Source organism: Podarcis raffonei, chromosome 3, assembly GCF_027172205.1.
Source record: "Podarcis raffonei isolate rPodRaf1 chromosome 3, rPodRaf1.pri, whole genome shotgun sequence".
Taxonomy (NCBI): domain Eukaryota; kingdom Metazoa; phylum Chordata; class Lepidosauria; order Squamata; family Lacertidae; genus Podarcis; species Podarcis raffonei.
This window is the reverse complement of record NC_070604.1, coordinates 71283124-71305019: the sequence shown is the minus strand read 5'-3', so window position 1 is coordinate 71305019 and position 21896 is coordinate 71283124. Positions and strand designations below refer to the sequence as shown.

At 43.2% G+C, this 21896-nt stretch overlaps 1 protein-coding gene and 1 long non-coding RNA gene across 3 annotated transcripts in view; one reads left to right on the top strand and one right to left on the bottom strand.

Annotated features, from left to right (window-relative positions):
* LOC128410705 (uncharacterized) overlaps nucleotides 1-9481 on the bottom strand; it is a 29521-nt gene extending 20040 nt beyond the window's left edge. Inside the window, exons 1-2 of the long non-coding RNA XR_008329582.1 lie at nucleotides 9294-9481; nucleotides 6975-7089 (exon numbers count right to left, since the gene is read on the bottom strand). This is a non-coding gene — a long non-coding RNA (uncharacterized LOC128410705). The remainder of the gene's footprint in view (nucleotides 1-6974; nucleotides 7090-9293) is intronic.
* RSPH3 (radial spoke head 3) lies at nucleotides 1809-18617 on the top strand. Of its 2 annotated transcripts, XM_053382297.1 has the most exons (9): nucleotides 1809-1990; nucleotides 4927-5014; nucleotides 6036-6180; nucleotides 6967-7112; nucleotides 8976-9179; nucleotides 10290-10452; nucleotides 11307-11393; nucleotides 13283-13428; nucleotides 18433-18617. In XM_053382297.1, the coding sequence occupies exons 1-8, from the start codon at nucleotides 1866-1868 to the stop codon at nucleotides 13402-13404; spliced, it is 1080 nt and encodes a 359-aa protein (XP_053238272.1). In that variant the 5' UTR covers nucleotides 1809-1865; the 3' UTR covers nucleotides 13405-13428; nucleotides 18433-18617. The 2 variants fall into 2 exon arrangements, with proteins under 2 accessions (XP_053238272.1, XP_053238273.1); XM_053382298.1 differs by lacking the exon at nucleotides 13283-13428.
* Nucleotides 18618-21896: the final 3279 nt, after the last annotated feature.

Sequence of the window (21896 nt, the reverse complement as noted above, 5' to 3'; positions counted from 1 at the left end):
CTCATGTGACTCTTCCCCCCCCACTGCGCTCTGGTGGGGGAGCTGGTCCTGATCCTCCGCTGCTCCCTTGGGAGTCCCCGCTGGCCCCTTGCTTCTGGTGCGTCCCCCCTGGGACCCCCCTTGCCTTTACCATATGCGCCCCCTTCTGGGAATCTTCTGATTCGCTGGAGAAGCTCATGGAATCCCTCGGATCACTGTCATACTCCCCTACGCTCCCCTCGGATTCCTCTCCTCCGCTCTCTATTTGCTCTCTCCCCTGTGCTTCTGCTCCTGAGCGTCTGACAATATGCTTTCCCTGTATAATATCAGAATCCAAATTAACAGGCAATCCTACTCACAAGTAGGACCCGCTTAGTTTAGTAGGTGTCAGGAGTGAGTAGGCAGTAACATCATGCAAGTTGGAGTTCACTCTTTATTAGCAAGAGCACAATCTACACAGACCTGGCAGAGTGTCGGGCCTAATGAGCATAGCAGCTCATACCCAGTAGGTCTTGCCCCATGGATCAGTTGCCAAGACTGAGAGTCCCTGCCTCCCCAGGATTTCCCCCAAGCAATTGGAGATTGTACCTCCAGGCATGCAACCAACCTCTCCTCCTCCCTCTTCATGCCTCTTCTTGTTCCAAGATACAAGGGGGAACAGAAGCTGGTCACAGTAGAAGGGGGAGACACCCATGACTCTTCACCAGCCTGACTCATTATGGCCTCTTGGCCTCTCTCCTCCTGTAGCCTTATGAGGCTTTGCCTCGGGTGGGAAAAATATTGCGCCCGGGAAAGGGAAGTAGGAGTCAACAGACACTCAAGGAATAGTTTCGGAGAAAAAGCTTTATTTCTACCATCCATGAACTGGTAGAAGGAGCAAGAGTGATAATTCACAAAACAAGCACGGGTTCACAGTCATTTGCACAGAGCATATATTCCCCTTCTAGTTCCCTCCCCTTTCTCCTCCCTCAGGAGTCCTGCCCCATGAGTTCCTCTGAGCATGAACAGAAAGCTCCTGTCTTGGGACTCTTGGACTCTTGGCACCCTTCCCAGGAAAGGGGGAATGAGAGTGGTTCAGCATGTCCAAGAAGTTGCAACTAGAATGAGATAAAAGTCAGTTCTCAGGCCTGCTTTGAACAGAGCCTATTCATTAGCTTTTCGAAGCCTTCTTGTACTGATAAAAGTAACGGTTTGCCTATGCACATCATCTTGTGAGAAAAAGCAGAGGAAAGCTTTAGCTGTGGATTTTTAGAAGACAAAAGGAATTTTGGACAGTTTTGAGGCCTGGGGTGATTATTGGGGGGGGTGACTTCGGGCCTAGGTGGGGTCACCTGTCCTCACCTTCCTTCACTCCCATCCTCCTGTTGCAGCTTCTGATGCTGATTCCGGACTGCTCTCTGCCACAGACTCTCCCAGCTCACTAAGCCCTGTTACCTCTACAGCTTCTGACATCTCCTTTTCCCAATCTTCTCCTTCTTCCCCCTATGACTAGTCATTGTTGTCCCACCACCAATCCCTGGACTCTGAGCCTTCTTCCCTTGCTGGTTCCTCCCACCATTCCTCTACAACCAACCAGTCCATGACAATAGGGCTTATTCTGAGATCAGTGGGCACAGAAGTGCAGCCTAAGATACATTTAAGAAAAAGGAGCGACAATTGGCTCTGATAAAATTTATCAGGAAAAGTCTAGGAGAAGTTCAGAATGTTGGAGTGCCAGCTAATCAGCAGAGTTGCCTAACCCGGATCAGTTTACCTTGGCAACCGTTGTTTAGGATGGAACTCCACATCGCCTAGCAACAGTGGGCAAGGAGGATTCTTCTATTATGCCACCAAGACTTTGAAAAGTCTATTAGAACTAAAGTGGATAAAAGTGGACAAATCTCAGAATGACCACAGGCTCAGTGATTTTCACCCCAAATGGTGCTCCAGCATCTAGTACTTACTCCTACAGCACCCGCCCCCGAGTTGTGCCCTCTAGAAAACGATTTCCAGATCCAACAGCCAGTGATCAGTGAGTAGCATTGCCTGACCACAGTAGTCCTACCCTCAATCCTCAGTCCCAGAGTAGAGACTATCTTGGCATGAGCAGGCCCTCCCATCTCCAACTTTGGCTTTTCTACCCTATCATCTACTCTGATTCTTCTCCCACATATGCCCACATGAGCAGTAAGTGTGTCCCACTATTGGGGTACCTACTCTAGGGTTGCTGTATTTCCTCATACAGTTACCTTAGAGCAGCTTTCTCTAACCTTGTGCCCTCCAGCCAGATGTTTTTAGACTCCAGTTCCCATCTGCCCCAGCCTTGATGGCCAATGGTCAAGGATGAAGGGACTTGTAGGTCGCTTCCTGTTGGGTGTTTACCATGGAAATGGTGCTGTTCACACATGCAAGTTTTCCGCAGCATCCACACAACATCATCAGCATTGCAATGCCAGCTCATATCCCCTGCCCTGTTTAATCTGAATTTTCCCTTTCCATGAAAAATCTGGTAAATGTCACCAATGACAGATTCAGAAAATCTAAAGAGCAGCAGGCTGGGGAACACAGCTTTAGAGTTTAAAGCGGGAAGAAAACAAACGAACAAATGGTACATCATTGTACTCAAGTTCTTAAAAGTAGAATTATCTATCGGTTGCCATGTGAATAATGTGGTTTTTTAAGTGGTGGTAAAATAGTAGAAAGTGATGTCTTGCACAGTGTATATAACAAATGTTCCCTCTCCATGAGAAGGCAAAACCTTGTATCTCTGAACTTTTCTGTAAATAACAAGACTACTTATGAATCCATACATGCAGTTATAAATTTTGCTGTCCTGTTTTTCAAAGCTTCCATTTGTCACTCACTTAAGATCTTTCACTGAATTTTGGGCCATGTAATTCTTTTACTCTTAACCAGAACAACGCAGTACACCAGCCTCACAAAGGGGAAATGGATCCAATATGGCTCTTGTTGTGCTAATGCCCCACTTGCTAATTAATTTGTCACCTTACATAGCATTCAGCTTCATGGGGAGAATTCTCAGGCAATAACCTTTCGCTTTCATGGCTTATTCTAGAGAAATCCACCCACCAGAAGTAACATGTTGCACATTATACCATTAAAGCACCTTCAAAGGACATTGTTTCCACTAAAGAATTCTGGGCACTGTGCAGTTGTACCTTGGAAGTCCAAAAGCTTAGTTCCTGAACGTTTCGGCTCTGAACATCGCCAACCTGGTGACTGTTCCAGTTTGCAAACTATTTTTGGAAGCCGAACATCCAACGGGGCTCCTGCAGCTTCCGACTGGCTGCAGGAGTTCCCTGCAGCAAATCAGAAGCTGCGCTTTGGTTTTCAAACGTTTTGGAAGTCGAACGGACTTCCGGAATGGAAGGTGTGAAACTCCAAGGTGTGACTGTAGTTTGTTCAGGGTGGCTAGGAATTGTAACTCCGTAAGGGGTAAACTACAGCACCCAAAATTATTTGAGGAAAAGAAAGTGCCTGAAATGTACTTTAAAGATATTGTGTGTACACAGCCCTAGTTTAAGAGTGGAGTGGAGGTAGCCAGACAGCTATCCTTTGGGGAGGGATAATAGTTCAGTGGCAGAGCACACACCTTACATCCTAGGTTCAGTCTTTGGCATCTCCAAATGACCAGGTACCAAGGTTTGTGAAAGACTTCCACCCAAGATCTTAGAGAATACATCCACAGTGCATAATACTAGCCTGGGTGGGCAGATAGTTCATCTAAGTAGCTTTGTATGTTTTTATGCATTTCTAGGTTGGTAAGTACAGCTTTCTCTATCTTTTGTTCTTCCTTTTTCTTTTGTCCTTCATTTTTGGGTCCTTCTCAGACAGAGACAGGAAACCATTTTCAGTCCAACAGCCACATTCCCTTCTGGGCCACATACCAGTGGAGGGCAGAGGAATGAATATGAATTTTACCCTTGTACAGTAGGCTGGTCTCTACACACACCCCTCTCTGTCCTCCACCCCAGCAACCAAGAACATACCCTCCAACATTTCTCCAATGAAAATGGGGGTCTCCCATTCCATAACGATAATTTTACTATTTATACCCCACACCTTTTACTGGGTTGCCCCAGCCACTCTGAGCGACTTCCAACATTTATGAAAAACATAATAAAACATTAAACATTACAAAAACACACACACACACACACACACACACACACACCTTCCCTATACAGGATTGCCTTCAGACAGCTTGGGGATTGGGTAACTCCATACCCTCCAACATTCCTCCAATGAAAATAGGGACACCCTAAGAAAAAATAGGGACACCCTAAGGATGCGGGTGGCGCTGTGGGTTAAACCACAGAGCCTAGGACTTGCTGATCAGAAGATCGGCAGTTTGAATCCCCGCAACGGGGTGAACTCCTGTTGTTCAGTCCCTGCTCCTGCCAACCTAGCAGTTCGAAAGCACGTCAAAGTGCAAGTAGACAAATAGGTGGCGGGAAGGTAAACGGCGTTTCCGTGCGCTGCTCTGGTTCACCAGAAGCAGCTTAGTCGTGCTGGCCACATGACCCGGAAGCTGTATTCCGGCTCCCTCGGCCAATAAAGCGAGATGAGTGCCACAACCCCAGAGTCGTCCACGACTGGACCTAATGATCAGGGGTCCCTTTACCCTTTACCTTTAAGGAAAAATGGGACATTCCGGTATCAAATCAGAAACCGGGACGGCTTCTCTAAATCAGGGACATCCCTGGAGAATAGGGACACTTGGAGGGTCTGCAAGACACATTACCAGAGTTCCGGAACAAATTCCAGCCAGGCAAAAAGCACTTGAGGAGGGTACAAAGCAGTGCCAATAAGGAATGTGGCCTGGGGAGAATCCCATCGGCTAGCTAAAGAGGCCTGGGGGTCACCATCTCTGTTCTAAGAAATATTGGATTAACAACATTTCAAACTCCACTGAACTTTTTCTTGTCTTAATTTAATGTATTTCAGTGAAGAATACCCAGTCTGCTATGGGAATCTCATGTATGACAGAAGAGTGGTTCGAGGCAACACATATGCTCTTCAGTCATTACCTTGGGTAGGTCCTTTTTACACAAATCTTTATATTTTTCTTGAACATGAGAAAACAAGCAAATGGTGGTTGGAAATGCACACATATATCCAAGAGAACACTGTTGAGGCCGGTTCACACGTTAATGTTAATCAAATGATGACCAGCATCAAGCAACAACTTGCATGTGTGAATGGGCCATCACAGGTTTAGCAGAGGAATGCTGCAGATTAAGAGGACATGGTTGACAAATATTCTGGGGTAAGGCACATTTAAACATATGGAAAACTACTTTGGAACCTGTAGTGGATTCTGAAAGTATCCAGGGATTCCACAATTATCTCTCCAGGGGAGGGAGAACTTAGTTGGGACTGGAAAGTAAATCAGAGAGAATAGTTTTACCAGGACTCTCCAATCTCAGTGCTTTGGGGAAGAGAAGTTTAAGTAAATTGCAGTGCCACCTAGAGCACTTACACTGCCACAGATTGAAGGTTATATTTAAGTCCCATTGACCTTAATTCTATGCCTATTTTCTTGAGCCCCCCATTTTTGCAATGCTATTTTCAGGCACAGATGCAACACAGTTTGGACTGAAGTATGGTGGGGGACTTCCCACACTAGGGTCTCCCACACTTGTGGGAGGGAAATGCATTCCACCACATTACCCTTATTTAATTCTTAGTAGGCGTACATCTGATCAGAATGTATGTTCCATTGACTTCAATGGGATTTAAGCAGGCTAAGTTTTTTTTGGATTATTTCTTTGGATTATTCCTGGCCTAGGACTCCAAAGGAAAGAGTTTTGTTTACTAGCCAAAAGAGGAAAAAGAAACCTTAGGTTTTCTCATCTCTACCACCATTGCTATTTTTCTAGAAAAAAGGGTGCTGGAACGCACCATGAATGTCTCCCTTGTTCTCTTATTATGGCAATGGCTCTCACCTGAGAGGTGCTGGAACTAAGTTCCATTGAGTTCTGGCTGAAATAAAGCCCTGTCTTCTGCCTAGGTTAGCTGCTATTTTAAGAGGAACTTTCCACCCCATTTCCCAGTGCCCTGCTGAAACTGATCCTGTTGAGATTCAGAAGCAACGAGAAGCCCACCAGAAAATGCTTGCCAGAAAGAGAGCAAAGGAAGAGAGCGAAGTCCATGCCCCTCAGGTTGAGATTCCCCAGCTCCGGGCCGATGTGCAGACAGGTAAAGCGCCAGAAATCCTTGTGCAGGGCTTTTGCTGACACAACTCACTGGTTGACTCTGACCCACACTATTTCAGTAAAGATTATTGATTGGTTGGTTTTATTTATATCCTGCCCTTCCTCCAAAAGTAGCCAATGAGAGCCATGCTCAGGGCCACTAAGAAGGGGTTTGAACCCTGGTGGAAAAAATTCAGACCTCTCCACCCCAACAAGATCAGACCAGCTAAAAATATTTATGGTACATGGGATATAAAATAAATGTGTGGTCTCAATTTTACATTAATGATAAATATGATCATATCTGTACCTGTTAAGGATATTAAGAGCCTAATGACTTGTATCAATAATATAAGCACCCACACAATCATTGCTGAGCTTACCATACACTTTAAAAGTTAAATTTATACGTGTAACGCAACACAATGAGTATCACATAACAACTTTGTTATATTTGTACAGCGTTCACATACAAACGTGGCTGAGCATAATAAGTTGAGACTGCATTGTCCTAATAATGTCAAAGCGCAGAAGCCAATGTTCATATTAATACTGGGAATTGCTTGGTCCACAGCACAGGTTCACAAGCCATTATTCTGTGCACGCATTGACTATGAAACATATACTTTGGTAAGAATTACATAAAACATGCAAGATAGTTGGGCCCCAGGCGCCATTCTGAACCTTGGTAATTTGTACCAGCTTCCCCCACCCTTGTCAGCCTTGCCAATTTTAAATTGCGGAAGCTAGCAGCCCCCTAACCATAGTCTTAATTGTGTCACTGTTTCAGAATTGTACCTGGAAGAGATTGCAGACCGCATCATCGAAGTTGATATGGAATGTCAAACAGATGCTTTCCTGCTGAGACCAGACAGCCCCTTGTTCGTACCATCAAAAACTGGGGCAGATGTCGCTACACAAATAGAAGAAGGAGAGGTATTCAGAGCTTAATTTACCTGATAAAACTACCTGAACAGTAAAACCCCTTCTCCTCTTAAATTAAAGCATTCAGAAATGCTCTGCATTCACCACATTGTAAAATTCAATACTGGAAGAACAAAATAGCATGTGGCATGCAAGTTTTATCCTTTCCTGTTGACAAAATGCTTCCTAAGTAAATATGATTTAATTGGCCCTTTGGATCCAGTAGAGTTATCAAAAAGATACTATCTCTAGGTAATGGATCCCTGAACAGTTAAGTCCAGTCAAAGGAGACTATGGGGTATGACGCTCATGTCGCTTCAGGCTGAGGGAGCCGGCGTTTGTCCACAGACAGCTTTCTGGGTCATGTGCCCAGCATGAGCAAACCGCTTCTAGCACAACGGAACACTGTGACGGAAGTCAGAGTGCACGGAAACGCCATTTACCTTCCCACCACAATGGTCCTATTTATCTACTTGCACTGGTGTACTTTCAAACTGCTAGAAGCTGGGACACAGCAATGGAAGCTCACTCCGTCACACAGATTCAAACTGCTGACCTTCTGATCAGCAAGCCCAAGAGGCTCAGTGGTTTAGACCACAGGACCACCCGCTCCTGCTATCTCTGTTGTCCAACAGGCAGTACAGCAATTATCAGAGGCCAAGTGATGATTTTGTTATGCAATGGCAAACAGAGCAAGCGTAGTGCTAGGATTTACCTTTGTCTTGATTCTATGGCACAAAATCACCTAATGTGGAGGCCTGAAAGAAAATCACCGTTCTGCCTACCTCCTTGCCATAATTTTCTACAGGTAGATTTTCTGCATGCTTAAGTGCCCTTTCTCATATGCTAGCTGAGCGCAAAATTATGTCTAAAGGGGGGAAATAGAAGCAGGTCTATTTTGTCCCTGGCTTTGGTAAACGAACTGGCTACTCCTGAACAAGGTAAGCTATTTTGGCAAGAGATCTTCTCGAGTGTGTTGCTCCAGAATTACAAGCAGGTTCAGATGAAAAGCAACTAATTCTAATAGGATATCCGACCCTGCCAGATTTTGCCACAAAATGAAGCTAGAGAACAGGCAACAGCTGGCACAATGGGATGGATCCAGCCATGATCATGCTTAGAGTTGATCCATGGAAATCAGTAGAACTTAAATTATGATTAACTTAAGCTCCACTATTTCAATGGCTCTATGCTAAGATTGAATGTCCAGATCCAGCCCACTATCTCCCCCTGTTAGATTTGTTAGCAGCCTTGGATTTTGTTCTGGACAGAGTTTGTTTCAAGTTCCAAATAGTGTAAAAATAGTTATTACTTAATAATAATAATAATAATAATAATAATAATAATAATAATAATAATAATAATTTGTTATTTATACCCCGCCCATCTGGCTGAGTTTCCCCAGCCACTCTGGGCAGCTCCCAATCAGTGTTAAAAACAGTATTAAAAACATTTAATAAAAACTTCAGCATTTGCTATTATTAGTGTTACTGTTTGTCCATCATTTGTAAAAGGTTAACATGCTCCTTGCAAGTGCCTTATCTAGGGTTGCCATATTTCAAAAAGCTTTTTAGGAAGACCCCAAAATTGTTGAGGTTTTTTTATTTGTTTGTTTTAGGAAAACCCAAAAGTTGTTGAACTTTTTTTTACAAAAGTGTGATTTTTCAGTTGACTTGAAATTCCATCCAGACGTCAATTCCGCCTTTGAAATCCCATGGTAATGTCCGAGGAAATCCGGACATATGGCAACAATCTTGTCACCAATGAAAGGCTCATTTGTAATTTCAGCAATTGTTTCAGTAGTCAGTTATTTCTGTTCCCCCTTCATAAAACATAACATTATATGTTGACTCAGCGCTGGCTTTTTATCCTCAGCTCTTTGACTTTGATATTGAAGTCAGACCAATTGTTGAAGTTTTAGTTGGGAAAACCGTGGAGCAAGCTTTGCTGGAAGTCACGGAGGAAGAAGAGCTGGCCAATCTTCAGGCGCACCAGTTCGGATATCACGAACTGCGCAACGCAGAGCTGGCTGAAGTCCAGCGCCTTGAACAACAAGAGATACGGCGGAATGAGGAAAAGGTATAGCTGATGTGAACCCAAGTTTGCTTGTTCATTTGAAAAATTCCTAACCCGCTCTTCATTCTGTATAATCACACAGAGAGAGACATCATAATAAATGTAATGCAGTCGTACCCTGGAAGTCGAACGGAATCCGTTCCGGAAGTTTTTTGACTTCCAAAACGTTTGGAAACCAAAGCGCTGCTTCCGATTGGTTCCGATTTGGGACTGTATAGCTACATGCCACACTCATAGCATCTGAAGACTGGTTGGGTTTCACCAGTGGAATATGGCCAGAGCAGTGTTTTGGCAGAACTAAGGGGGCAAAAGAGAAAAGCACAATAGGGGAAGGAGGCAGTGCTGATGGTGCACCTCACCTGGTCACCTGGGAGCAATTGTCACTCACCATAGGTAACCAGGCAACCACTTAGTTAGAAAGCAGCCTTGTTTCATCAAAGGCCAGGCCATAAACTTTGCCATCAACAGACAGAAAAAGGTGTTATCACACAAAGGCATGGTAAGATGTGGTGAACTAAAATACAAAACAGGTAAACAGAAATAGTTCCTTTGCTGGACTCTAGATCCCATCATCCCTGAGCATTGACCATGTTGGCTACAGCTGATGGGAGCTGGGGTCCAATAGCATCTTCAGGACACAGGTTCTCTACCCCTGCTTCATAGATTTGCTCTTTGGAAAAAAATAAGCTTTTGAAGGCCTGGGATGAAGTACATGCTGTATTGTTCTCTTCAGTTTCCGTTTCTTGTATCATTTTTTTCCCCTTTTTATGAAAATGGTTTCTTCACACATTGCACAAATTAATAAAGTTTAATAAAGATTTTAATATCTCATTAAAAGTAATTAATAGGATTCTTACAGTTTCTTTTGTCAGGATTCAGCAAGCTTTTCAGCACTTAATTAAAGGGTTTTTTTTGTTTGTTTTAGAGCACTGGCATATTTTATGCAGAGACTGGGTGGGCATCTGTCATGTATGATTTAGTTAAGATTCCTGCATTTCAAGGGGTTGGATTAGATGACCTTTAGGTTCCCTTCCAGATCTACAATTCTATGGTTCCATAGAAAAATGTCTACATTGCTTGAAGTTATATGCTCCCTTTCCTTATTATTTAAAGGCTCGCCGTAAAGCGCAGCAGGTCACCGCAAATACAAAGTCGTCAGAAGTCAAGCAGAAAATTTCATCTCGAGCCTTTTCTCTGCAATACTTGTCGAACCTCATTCCTTCAGTCTTTAATGATCTTCACAATAAAGGTTTCTTCTTCGACATCATAGAAAGAGGTATGTATCATTCTTTATTGCACATAAGCTTTTAAAACGGGAATTCTGCATCACAAAGTTCAGGGCTGATTAACCCCCAGCTGAGGGTTAACCAGGCCTCCCCAAGCAATTTTTTTCTGGTCCCCCAATTTTGGAGGCACTGGCGAAAAAGACACATATTTAAACCTCTCCACCCAGTCCACCACCTTAACAGGGACGCATCTCACACCTCCCTAGTCATCAGATCAACAACCCTTTTGATAACGCCCCACCCCATGATCCATGGATCTACATGGACTGTGTGCTTACGTGTGTCCTGTGCGTGTACAGCCTTGTGAAGGTAGCCACACCTACAACTGGCACATGGTTGGCGAAGGGTGAACGTGCCCCTCAGACCAAAAAACAGGTTAGCCCCTGGTGGAAAGAATCAGCTAAAATGAACTAAACAAGGACACACACACACATATCTGCAGACAGCTGAGATATTTTGGAATATTAAAAAGAAGAGATGTATATTTCAGACCACTCAGCTTAGAACAGAAGAATCCCTGTCATCTTTGCTTGTTCCAAAATGAAGTCCTTCTGTGAAGCAATGCATAATTGAACTACCATAAAATGTAGGGATGCCCACCAATTCAGATGACTTTCAAACAGGGCACAAGTCAGGGTGGCTTTGTATTGCCTCCCCTCTCGGAGGCAGTATGCCTCTTGAATATCAGTTGCTAGGCAGCACAAGAGGGGAGATGTTACTGCACTCCTGCCCTGCCTTTCAGCTTCCCAGAGGCATCTGGGTGGCTATTGTGTGGGCTGAAGGATGGCCTTGTGGGTCTTTGGACTGATCCAGGTGGACTCTTTTGCTCTCTTACATCATATAGATGTTGAGAAAGAATTCCTTCCATATTTGATGAGCGGCGTGGTAAAAAGAATGGCGTCGAACCAGCTAGGAAGAGTAATGACTGACTGTAAGTTAGTAGAAATAAGGTAATACAGACTAGCTAACATTCTGCCATACTGATTACAGAATAGCACTGTGATCAGGGACTCAGCTACATTAGTAAAGAAACAGTAATTTGAATGCACTATAAGCATGCAACACCAGATGGTGCCAGAGACCAGGAAATTTAAAAACTCAATTTTCCATAGAGATTATTTTCTTTTGTTAACAAGGTCTAATTTCTGACTTATTTTTCCTGTGTTTAGATCCACTCCAAGTGTGATCTCAGGTACCGTTCTTATTAACAAACAAACAAACAAACAAACAAACAGAATTGAGCATTACAAGTATATTTCACCATGGCTGTTATAAACACACTTATTGTTAGAACTCAGCTTGCAAATTATCCATGAAGAGTTGATGTAGGTAAACTTAAGAGAAGTCCAAATGTGAGCCCAATTTTGTTTCTGGTACATAATAAGAAGGCTGATTCAAAAACTATTGAGAAAACCTAGAATGACAAGCCCAATAACAGGAATGTTTATTGTGAATAAGTAGTTCTGGGTTGCACCCCATTGAATTCCACTCAGTGACATTAATGGACCTTCATTAGCTGTCGTCTGTTAGCTACAGTGGGTCTACTTGTAGCTAATGTTCACGGCTGCCATATGTGCGGGGGGGGGGACACAATAATTTTGGGGTCTTCCTTCAAAAAGCTCAACAACTTTTAGGGTGTCCTGGTCTTCTTACTTTTTTAAATATGGGAACCCTCCAATGCTAGATGCAAACTTCTGTTTCTAACTGTATATTTCATAGAATCATGTGGAGTTAGTGGGGATCTTATAGAGTATATAGAATCATAGAATCATAGCATCATAGAGTTGGAAGAGACCACAAGGGCCATCGAGTCCAACCCCCTGCCAAGCAGGAAACACCATCAGAGCACTCCAGTGTCCAACTACTGCTCAGTTCAAGAAACCCAGAGCTAGAACATCCCTAATAGTTAGCTGCTACTGAAAGAGCACCACCAGGGAGAGGCCACCACCTTTATAAGTAATGGATTTCGTGGTTGAATTGCTCTTTCTGATATAAGTCAGCCAAAGTTAAATTTGGCTCAAATGATTTGAACAGTCTCTCATGCTGAAACTAGTGGGAAAGTCTTTACTTCAAGTCATACCCTGCCCTTCCTTCCTTTCCTATGTATTTAAAATTTCATAAACATGCCTAATGGGACTTTTGACTGTCTTAGGGCAGCAGACCCAGGCACCCCAAATTTCAGACATGATTTGCTGTGCTGGGGAATCATGCATGTGCCACTGGTTTTTTTAGGACATGCAAATCTAAAGACAATACAGTGCTTTTTTCTGGGGGGACGTAGGGGTATGCACATAGCTGTCAATGTTTCCCTTTTTTAAAGGGAAATTCTCTTATTCCGAATAGGATTCCTCACAAAAAAAGGGAAAAGTTGACAGCTATGGGTATGCATACCCCTAAAATCTTTGTGAATCTAAGTTTTGCCTCATTGAGGGGCAGTATTTAAATAGGAGTAGGAAAATTGGAGTACCCCTAAACATTTTTTTTAGGAAAAAAAGCACTGGGGATATGTATCTCTTGACTATCGTTGATCTTGCTAAGGAACTCCGAAAACAAGACAACACCCAAAGATGAAAAGCACTTTCCTGCACATGTAAACCTCTGTTTCTTTCATTTTCTAGCCTTTTTGCATTTAGTTTCTGACCTATGTATGTTTTATGAACTATGTATTCTTTTCCTAATGATATCTAATATCCCCTGAGCCCTTGTGGACAACTATGCATCAAAATAAATCAGTACAATTGCCGTGCCGACTATAGCTTCAAAGAAATTATCTAAATGGCTCATTGGATAAACTTCCATTCAAAGCAATTAAATTTTCAGGCTTAATTAATGACGTGGTTGGAAAGAGGTTGAAGGACTTTGCCGAAAATCAGCCAATTGGTCGCCTACCACGACGTCAAAAATCGTGGAAAAATGCTCGTTTCCCTACTACTGGAAAGTAAAGTGGCTAAACTCCAAAGAAGCAGGTAATGGGAAAGAAATTAGGTATTGGTCCTATCAAAATGATATACAGCCTGATGATAATAATCTCAATGACTGCTGATGGCCCTGCAGGGACCAGGGCCGCACTGCCTAGGCAGTGAGGTCAGAAAATTGCCTCAGGTGGCAGATCCCTCCTCTTGTGCCTTCTCTGCGCCTGGCTGCCTCCTCCATGCCTGCCTGCCACAGCTGTCTCCAAGGCAGGCGGAGGAGGAGGAGGCAGGCGGCAGCAGAGGAGGAAGACAGGTGGGCACGGAGGCAGCAGCAGTGGGGGGGGCAGCATTTTCTGTTTGACCTGGAGTGGCGGAACATCCATGGCTGGCCCTGGCAGCGACAGTTTTTAATGGGATTGCAGCTGGGGAAGGAAAGCTAAACCTCCCCTACACATCTACTGTAGTGCCCATGAAAATGACTCCACCCTCCCCAAACACATGCCAGGTGTTTACAAATCCAGATGTCTTTGCTAGCTATGCAATTAAAGTAATGTTTACTTAGGCCCTGGGATAATGAAGACATGGAGGGATCTGACCAAAATTCACTGCATTCCACTCACAATTATTTAAATCACAGAAGGTGCATTCAGGCATTATTAGAACTGAGGTGAAAGAAGTCGTGCGAATGTTGTGGGCAGCAGCCCTGTGCTCACATACCTGTTCATGGCTTTGCTAGATCCAGTTTCAACCTTCACTTGTTCAGCAGAAAAATATTCTGCACATGCTCAGTTAAAGGTGCTTAGGTGCCTCCTTGGGACTGCAAAACCTCATTACACAGGTCTCCTCACCTTAGGCAAGGTTCTGAGGGCATTCAGCTACATATTCTTAGAAGGTCCCTTCAATCTTTTGCACTGACGATGCAAAGGTTGAAAACAGCATCCATGTGGATGTTTGCGGGTGGGGGGTGAGGTCTGTGTGCATGGCCCCCAAAATTATTGCAAGTTATTATTAATAATAATAATAATAATAATAATAATAATAATAATAATAATGTTCTTATTTTACCCTAGCCGTTCTGGGCAGCTCCACTGGGCGTCTTAACAACGCCAGCTCTAATAACACCAGAATAAGGCTTCTGTTAAGAACGTGTGTGTGTTTTATTCCCATTCATATGGATGAGATTTTAAAACGTTTTAACACTGGCTGGATCAAACCTTTAAGATATAACTTTAAAATAGATTTTAATCCCTACACTGAAGTTTAGTAAGTTTTACCACTAGATGTCAGCAATGCCATTAGAAACCGAAAAATACGTATGCATTCTTTAATAGAGCAATCTGATGCATGCCTGCTCAGACTTGTTGAATCCAGTGGGACTTGCTGCCAGGTAAGAGTGCATAGGATTGCCCACACTGGGATAATAATCAGGAATTTAAAGACAATTTGCGGTTGCTGTTGCATCTTTCACAATCACTCTGGCCAACTGTTATCAGTGAAAAACAAGGCCAGAATTTGTGTTGGGGTGTAACTCAGATTGCTGTTATCAATGCCCAATGTCCACCCCCACCCCCAAATCCTATATCTGAGCTAGGTTTCCTTGGGAATTCAAACATAACCAGGTCAGGAGTATAACTACATTCGTAATTCCAATTATCCTTTTGTAATAATCTCAAGAGTAGTATGCCTGTCTATGTTAGGGATGGAGAACCTGTAGACCTCCAGCTAGTGCTGGATTGAAATTTCCAAATTAGCCATGTTCACTGCAGCTGGTGGAAACTAGACTCCAGCTAGTGCTGGATTGAAATTTCCAAATTAGCCATGTTCACTGCAGCTGGTGGAAACTAGACTCCAACATCTGGAGGGCCATGCATGAGCCACTCCTCTTTGAGCATGTAGCAGTCATAGTGGTGAATCACGTCGTTTACATGTTGAAAGACTCTTAGGAGCAAGAGAGATCTGCACTGGCTCCTGAGAGACCTGCATTGGCTCCCAGTATGTTTCCGAGCACAATTCATTGGTGCTGACCTTTAAAGCCCTAAACTGCCTCGGTCCAGTATACCTGAAGGAGCGTCTCCACCTCCATCGTTCTGCCTGGAAACTGAGGTCCAGCGCCGAGGGCCTTCTGGCGGTTCCCTCACTGCGAGAAGTGAAGTTACAGGGAACCAGGCAGAGAGCTTTCTCGGTAGTGGCGCCCACCTGTGGAACGCTCTCCCATCAGATGTCAAGGCAATAAGCAAGGCGATCTTACTTTTAAAAGATATCTGAAAGCAGCCCTGTTTAGGGAAGTTTTTAATGTTTAATGCTGTATTGTGTTTTAATGTTCGGTTGGGAGCTGCCCAAAGTGGCTGGGGAAACCCAGCCAGATGGGCGGGGTATAAATATATTATTATTATTATTATTATTATTATTATTATTATTATTATTATTATTATTAGCAAGTCAGGGAAAGGCCTTTCTTTCAGATCCTACTTGGCTAAATGGACCTTTGGTTTGACTCAGTATAAGCAGGCCCAACATTAGGGGTCAGCCAGGTCAGGCAACTGGGCTGAGGGCTTTGGGGATCAGAAAGACTGTCACTGACCAGCCTGATCCTCCTGTTGTCACTAGACGCAAACGCACACTGGCCTCCCAGATATGTTCTAGTGATGGGCGGCTGTGCCACTTTTGGATGGGAACCAAACTTGACTCCGATCTGCAGTGACCACTTACCATATTAGATTGCCCAAAATCAGGCTGTTTTAGGGTGGCGTGACTGGTGTGGCAGCACTGGGCGCCACACTGCAGGGAGCACTGAAACAGTGCTGTAGAACAGAGCGCGAGAGGCATGCGAGGAGCTGAATTTTGGCATTGCACAAGGCGCCACTGAAATTTGAGAGCCCAAGGTCCTCCACTGCCAAAATGCAATGGCTCATTCGCTGCCTATCATCAAAAAATGTCTGAAGACATGGCAGAGAGAGAGAGAGGAGAGTGACTGAGGGAACAGTGTCAGAGGAAATGTGTGGAACTACAATGGCAAGCAGCAGCACTGGACAGGGGAACCTGGTGGGCATTAGATGGGAGCCCATGGGTGACACCTACTGAAGTCCAAGTCAGACTGAACATTCCTTTCACACAGCTCTTCATAATAGTCTTCTTGCTTATGATGTGTCTGATCAGAATTTGCCACAACCAATATCTGCTGATGAGTAAGCCTTCTTAAGGAATGCACATTTGCAGGGGGATGCTGAGTCACATTAATGCATTATGCTAGGTGTGGTTATGTATCAGCTCTTAGACCTTGAAATCTTGGCCAGTTATAATAGGGAAGAACTGAGACCCTTCTTCTTTTCAAGAATCTCTAGATATTTCTGATATATAGGAGCCAGAGCAAGCTAGTTTTATTTTTAATTCATTCATTTAAACAATTTATATTAACGACAATAGTCCCTAAGCAGTTTACTGTACAAAGCTACAGTATAATGCTACAATGAATACATTCCTTTTAAAACAGATCTGGACCCAGGGATGGGGAATGTGTAGTCTGTAGATGGCAGCTGGACTATAACTTCCATCATCCCTGAACAAACAGCCTGGGGCTGATGGGAGTTGGAGTCCAACCACGTTCCCACTGAAATCAGACATGCACTTACCATTTTGGTATTTCATCACTGACTGAAAACACTTGTTTTGCCAAGCATTTTCAGAGACTTAATTTGATTCAGTGTCATCCATTTGTTTTCTGTTTCCTTATTTCATATTTTTATGATTATTTTTTTTAACACGGTTTTTAAAAATGTGTTGGCAGTTTGGTAATACTTTTATAAACTGGCTAAAAAAATAAATCTGGAGGAACACTATCCCATATGTAACCTGATGTGGTTGGAGGACTGTTTTCTGTATTCCAGAGGTGGCGCTGTGTCTTTGTTTTGCCACAGTTACACTTCATCTATGGGCAGAGGTGTAAACCAGGGGGAGTTGGGAGGGGGGTTCTCGTTTCCAGGGGTTTTTTCTGGCTGAGTCAGGCACTGTGAGCTGAATGCATCAGACCAGGTGTAACGGCAGGATGTATTTACTCTGCCACCTCAGGTATACCTCAAAAGCATGTGTATTGCTATGCCAACAGTTCAAGTGGAACCTTGCCACTTAAAAGAGGACCGCGGCATTCCGCTGTCGAAAAGCAGTGTAATCTTTAACCACACCTGAAAGCAGCCCCACCTTTTCAAAACTGAACGTCTCTTGTGCCAGCTCTGTAGAACAATCTGAAGTTGTTAATTAAGCCCATTTTATAAAGCCAAGTTTGAAAGTGAAGTACCGAGAGAATTAATTATTACATTTTCCAAAGGGCCTAAGTGATGCTCCTTCAAGCCTCACTGTCTAGGCAGCAAGTCTACATGTGTAGATTTCTTTGGCTCTCTAATTCTTTGGAGTAAATGAAGCAGTGACTTGTATGGAGCAGTCAGCCCCACTTTGCCAGGTGACCCTGTAACACAGTGGTGGAGCTTAGGCTTTGCCATGTCAAAAGATCCCAGGTTCAATCCCTGTCTGAAACCCTGGAAAGTTGCTGCCACTGTGTAGACAATACTAGATGCAAAGCAGATGCTCTGAACGATCAGCAAGTAGGTACAATGATACTGTCTAATAACAAAGGTCTGGATTTGTATCGAGCAATTCTTTTTCTGTAATATATACATATTTATAGGGATGATCACGGCAAAGTTAAGAAATCAGTGCATCTGATTTCAATGAGAAAGTTAAGCAGGTGTTTAACTTTCTCCTGCCGAAATCAATGTTGAACTTTTAAATGTTTGGCTGGATTGTGTCGTAAGTCTTGATGCAAAGTACTTTTAAGATAATGGTGTGAATTGGAGGTGATAAAACAAAAGACTGAATAAAATCAAGCACTTCTTAAAAAGTGATGTAGAGCCAAGTTCTCTGAACCCTTTCCAGGCTGTCAATGTCCTTGCTTACATATTCAAAATGGGCTCTCTCCAGTGTGAAGGTTGTAAAGCATTTTTAAATACTTAGATGATAAAAGAGACAATGCCCAGTTTTAACAGAAACTTTTCTGTGTTTTAACAGGAATCTTTAATATATTCAAGAAGATTGCACATCGTTATCTAGGAACATCGACCAAATATTGAATTTGTCCTGCTGAAAATTATCCCCAGGGCAAATAATAAAATGAAAATTACTGTTTTGTTTTTTTCCTAATGTTGGCAAACTTGATAATTTTATTACAACAAAATTGTTTGTTCTAATCTTAACTGTATGTTTTGCCCTTATTTCTCTTATTAGTTATTGTTATTGTTGTAAACACAGGATAGTAAGCTTTTAGGATGAGAAGAAAATTTCATAAATGTTGCATGTGTGTATTTTTCAGTACTTGGGGGGTGAGATCCAAGGTAGATCCAAGCAGGGATCTACTCACACAATGGGACTTCTGCTTCTGCTTCCTCTTGCAGTCCTACTTAAGCTCACCAAATCTGTGCTGGACTGTTGGCACAGATTTGGGGGAGATGTGGGGGTATGAGAAACCAGAAGTCACTCTGTCCAAGCAAATTTTCATTGCCCTAGCAGGCAGACATCGCCGGATGTTGCCCAGAGCTTTGAGTATGCTGTTTTTATTCATTTTAATATTGTTGCATTTTTAATTGTTTAAATGTTGTTTAATGCTCTAGAAGTGCTGTGGAGAAAACGTTTCTGAAGGGTGTAATATAAATCCTATCACTGATAAGTAGAAGCGGATTGTACTCATTCTTTATATATGTGTGTTTCATTCAGGCGCTGCACATGCTGTTTCGCAGCTTGAGTTGAAACAGAAAGCACCGCCTGGCCCTGCCACTGCAGCCCCCACTGTCATACCTGCTGCCACTGGAGCCGCTTCCCCACCTGCCCTGCCACCTTTGCCGCTGGTGAAGCGGTGCCATCATTGGCTTCAATTTTGGGTTGGATCTCACCTGATTGGGCCGAAACAAGTGCTGTTACTGCACTGGTGGCAGGACAGATGGGGCCCCTGCAGGACTAATGCCTTGGTGGCTGCTTCTGCCCTAAGACAGCTTCCTCAGTCCGTCTAATGACTGAGCCGGCTCTGGTTTCATTGTGTAAAGAGAATTAAAATGCATTTTAAAAATAAATGAAACTTCTACAGTTAAAAACCGCTTCCTTATTTTGTAATATACTGCAACCCACCTCCCCCATTATATTTCGTTAAACTGTGGATTGTGAAGTTTAGGCCTGCAGAACATGCAAGGGCAATTCTGCTTTTCCCTCTGTTTCTGTCTTCAGAAAGCGAGAATCATCGAATCATACAATGGTAGAATTGGAAGGGACCCCAAGGGTTGTCTATCCTGGCTCCGTGCAATGCAGGAATCACAACTAAAGAATCCCTGATAGATGGCCCTCCAACCTCTGCTTTAAAACCTCCAAGGAAGGAGAGCCCAGCACCTTCAGAGGGAGTCCGTTCCACTCAGTGGTTTTTTGGAAGAAAAATAGGTGGCGGTATGAGGAGAGGGTGGAGCAAGTGAATGTGGGGGCGGGCATGTGGCAGCAGCAAGATGGTGATGGGAAGGGAGAGAGAGAGATGTGGCGGTATGCCATACAGACCGAAAAAAGCACTGGTTCCACTGTCAAACAGCTCTTACTATTAGAAAATTATTCCTAATGTTTATTTGCAATCTGCTTTCCTGTAATTTGAATCTGTTGGTCTGGTTCCTCCCTTCTGGAGCAGCAGAGAGAGGGGCTTCTTTTTTTGCATTTAGAGTGTACAATGGTACCTCAGGTTAAGTACTTAATTCGTTCTGGAGGTCCGTTCTTAACCTGAAACTGTTCTTAACCTGAAGCACCACTTTAGCTAATGGGGCCTCCTGCTGCCGCTGCGCCGCCGGAGCACAATTTCTGTTCTTATCCTGAAGCAAAGTTCTTAACCTGAGGTAATATTTCTGGGTTAGCGGAGTCTGTAACCTGAAGCGTATGTAACCTGAAGCGTATGTAACCTGAGGTACCACTGTAATTCATTGTCCAGGGGGCATAGAATCAAACTACATGTGAAGCATCAACATCCTTTGTAGTGGTGCAAAACATTTTTATTTTTTTTGTAATGTGGATCAGGACCACAGCACTCGGGGAGAGGTTAACCATTTCCTCCCTGCCAGATACCAGTCACACAGACACTCATTCCCTCCTATTAGCCCTGGCAAAGAAGCTCCCATTGGCATCACTGGGAACAATATTTCCTCCTTCTGTCTCTTTTTTCCATCCTCAGTTCACAATTTATAGCATAAAACATACGGAACACTTTACAGCCACAGTGGCATTACAATATATAAGTTTCATCATCAAATAAAAATTTAAAACACTCTCAATAATTCAGCCATCGTGGCTAATTCCCATCAATAGACAATGCATCCAGAGACCTCTGTAGTCGTGGCTTCTTACGTCATTCTCTTTTCAGACCTATGAACCGCAGCACACCTTAGAGAACAACAAATTACAAACTGGCTTTATACTGGTTTCAGTGTGTGGTCATTTTGTAATGGAGGTATTCGGTTTATTTTTATTTTTATTTATTGTTTATTACATTTGTATACCGCCCTATACCTGCAGGTCTCTGGGTGGTTCACAGGATAAAATTGCAATACAAAAACACAAAATACGTAAGCAAAATAAAAACAACCCCCCCAAAAAAAACCCCACAACCCCCTTTAGGCCAGGAATGGGGGATCTGAGGCCCTCTTGATGCTTCTCTCTTCATCCTGACCATTGAGTATACTGGCTGGGATGGGTGGGAATTTGACTCCAACAACATCCAAGACGTGTTGAGCACAAGGAATGTGTGATGTGACAGAATCATGTCCAGCATTTCCACACTCCCTGCAAGCAGTAGTCAACGATAAGGATATGCTGCTATGTACAATGACATAATGTCACATGTTCCTTTTATGAGATATTGCTAGAAACACATGAGGGGAGAGGCTGGTTGGCGGCACTCGTGTCCGTCCCCCCCATGACATCTAGTTAGGCCGAAATTTTATTCCTTTCCCCCTAGCTTTATAATGTTTCTCAATGAGGCTTTAAACCAGCACGGAACCCATATTGTGTAACTGCACAGAAATCATGAAGATTGGCCAAAAACGACCAATTTACAGATATACAACCAACTACTCACCAGACCCTGAGAGGTAAAACTAATGCAAATGGTTTAATATTGTGTGTTTTTCTTCGGAAACTGTAGTCCATTTTTGTTTCTCAGAAGGTCACTTGTTTGATATTGGGACATTTCCACTGAGTTTATGTTTGCAAATCCAGTGTATTTCTATAATCATATCTATACTTTCCAGATTACTTAGGTAAAAACAAACATAATGTGACGATAGTTCTATGGTATAAACTTTCTTTGACGATAAAATCCCCACAATGTTTTCCCAATCTGGCTTATTACATAGCATATGTTCTATGATCAGCTAAATGTTCTAGCTGGCAAGAAATCCAGTATCAAACAAGCTTCCCCATGCCCGCCCTCCCACTTCCATTCTCCTGAATACAGT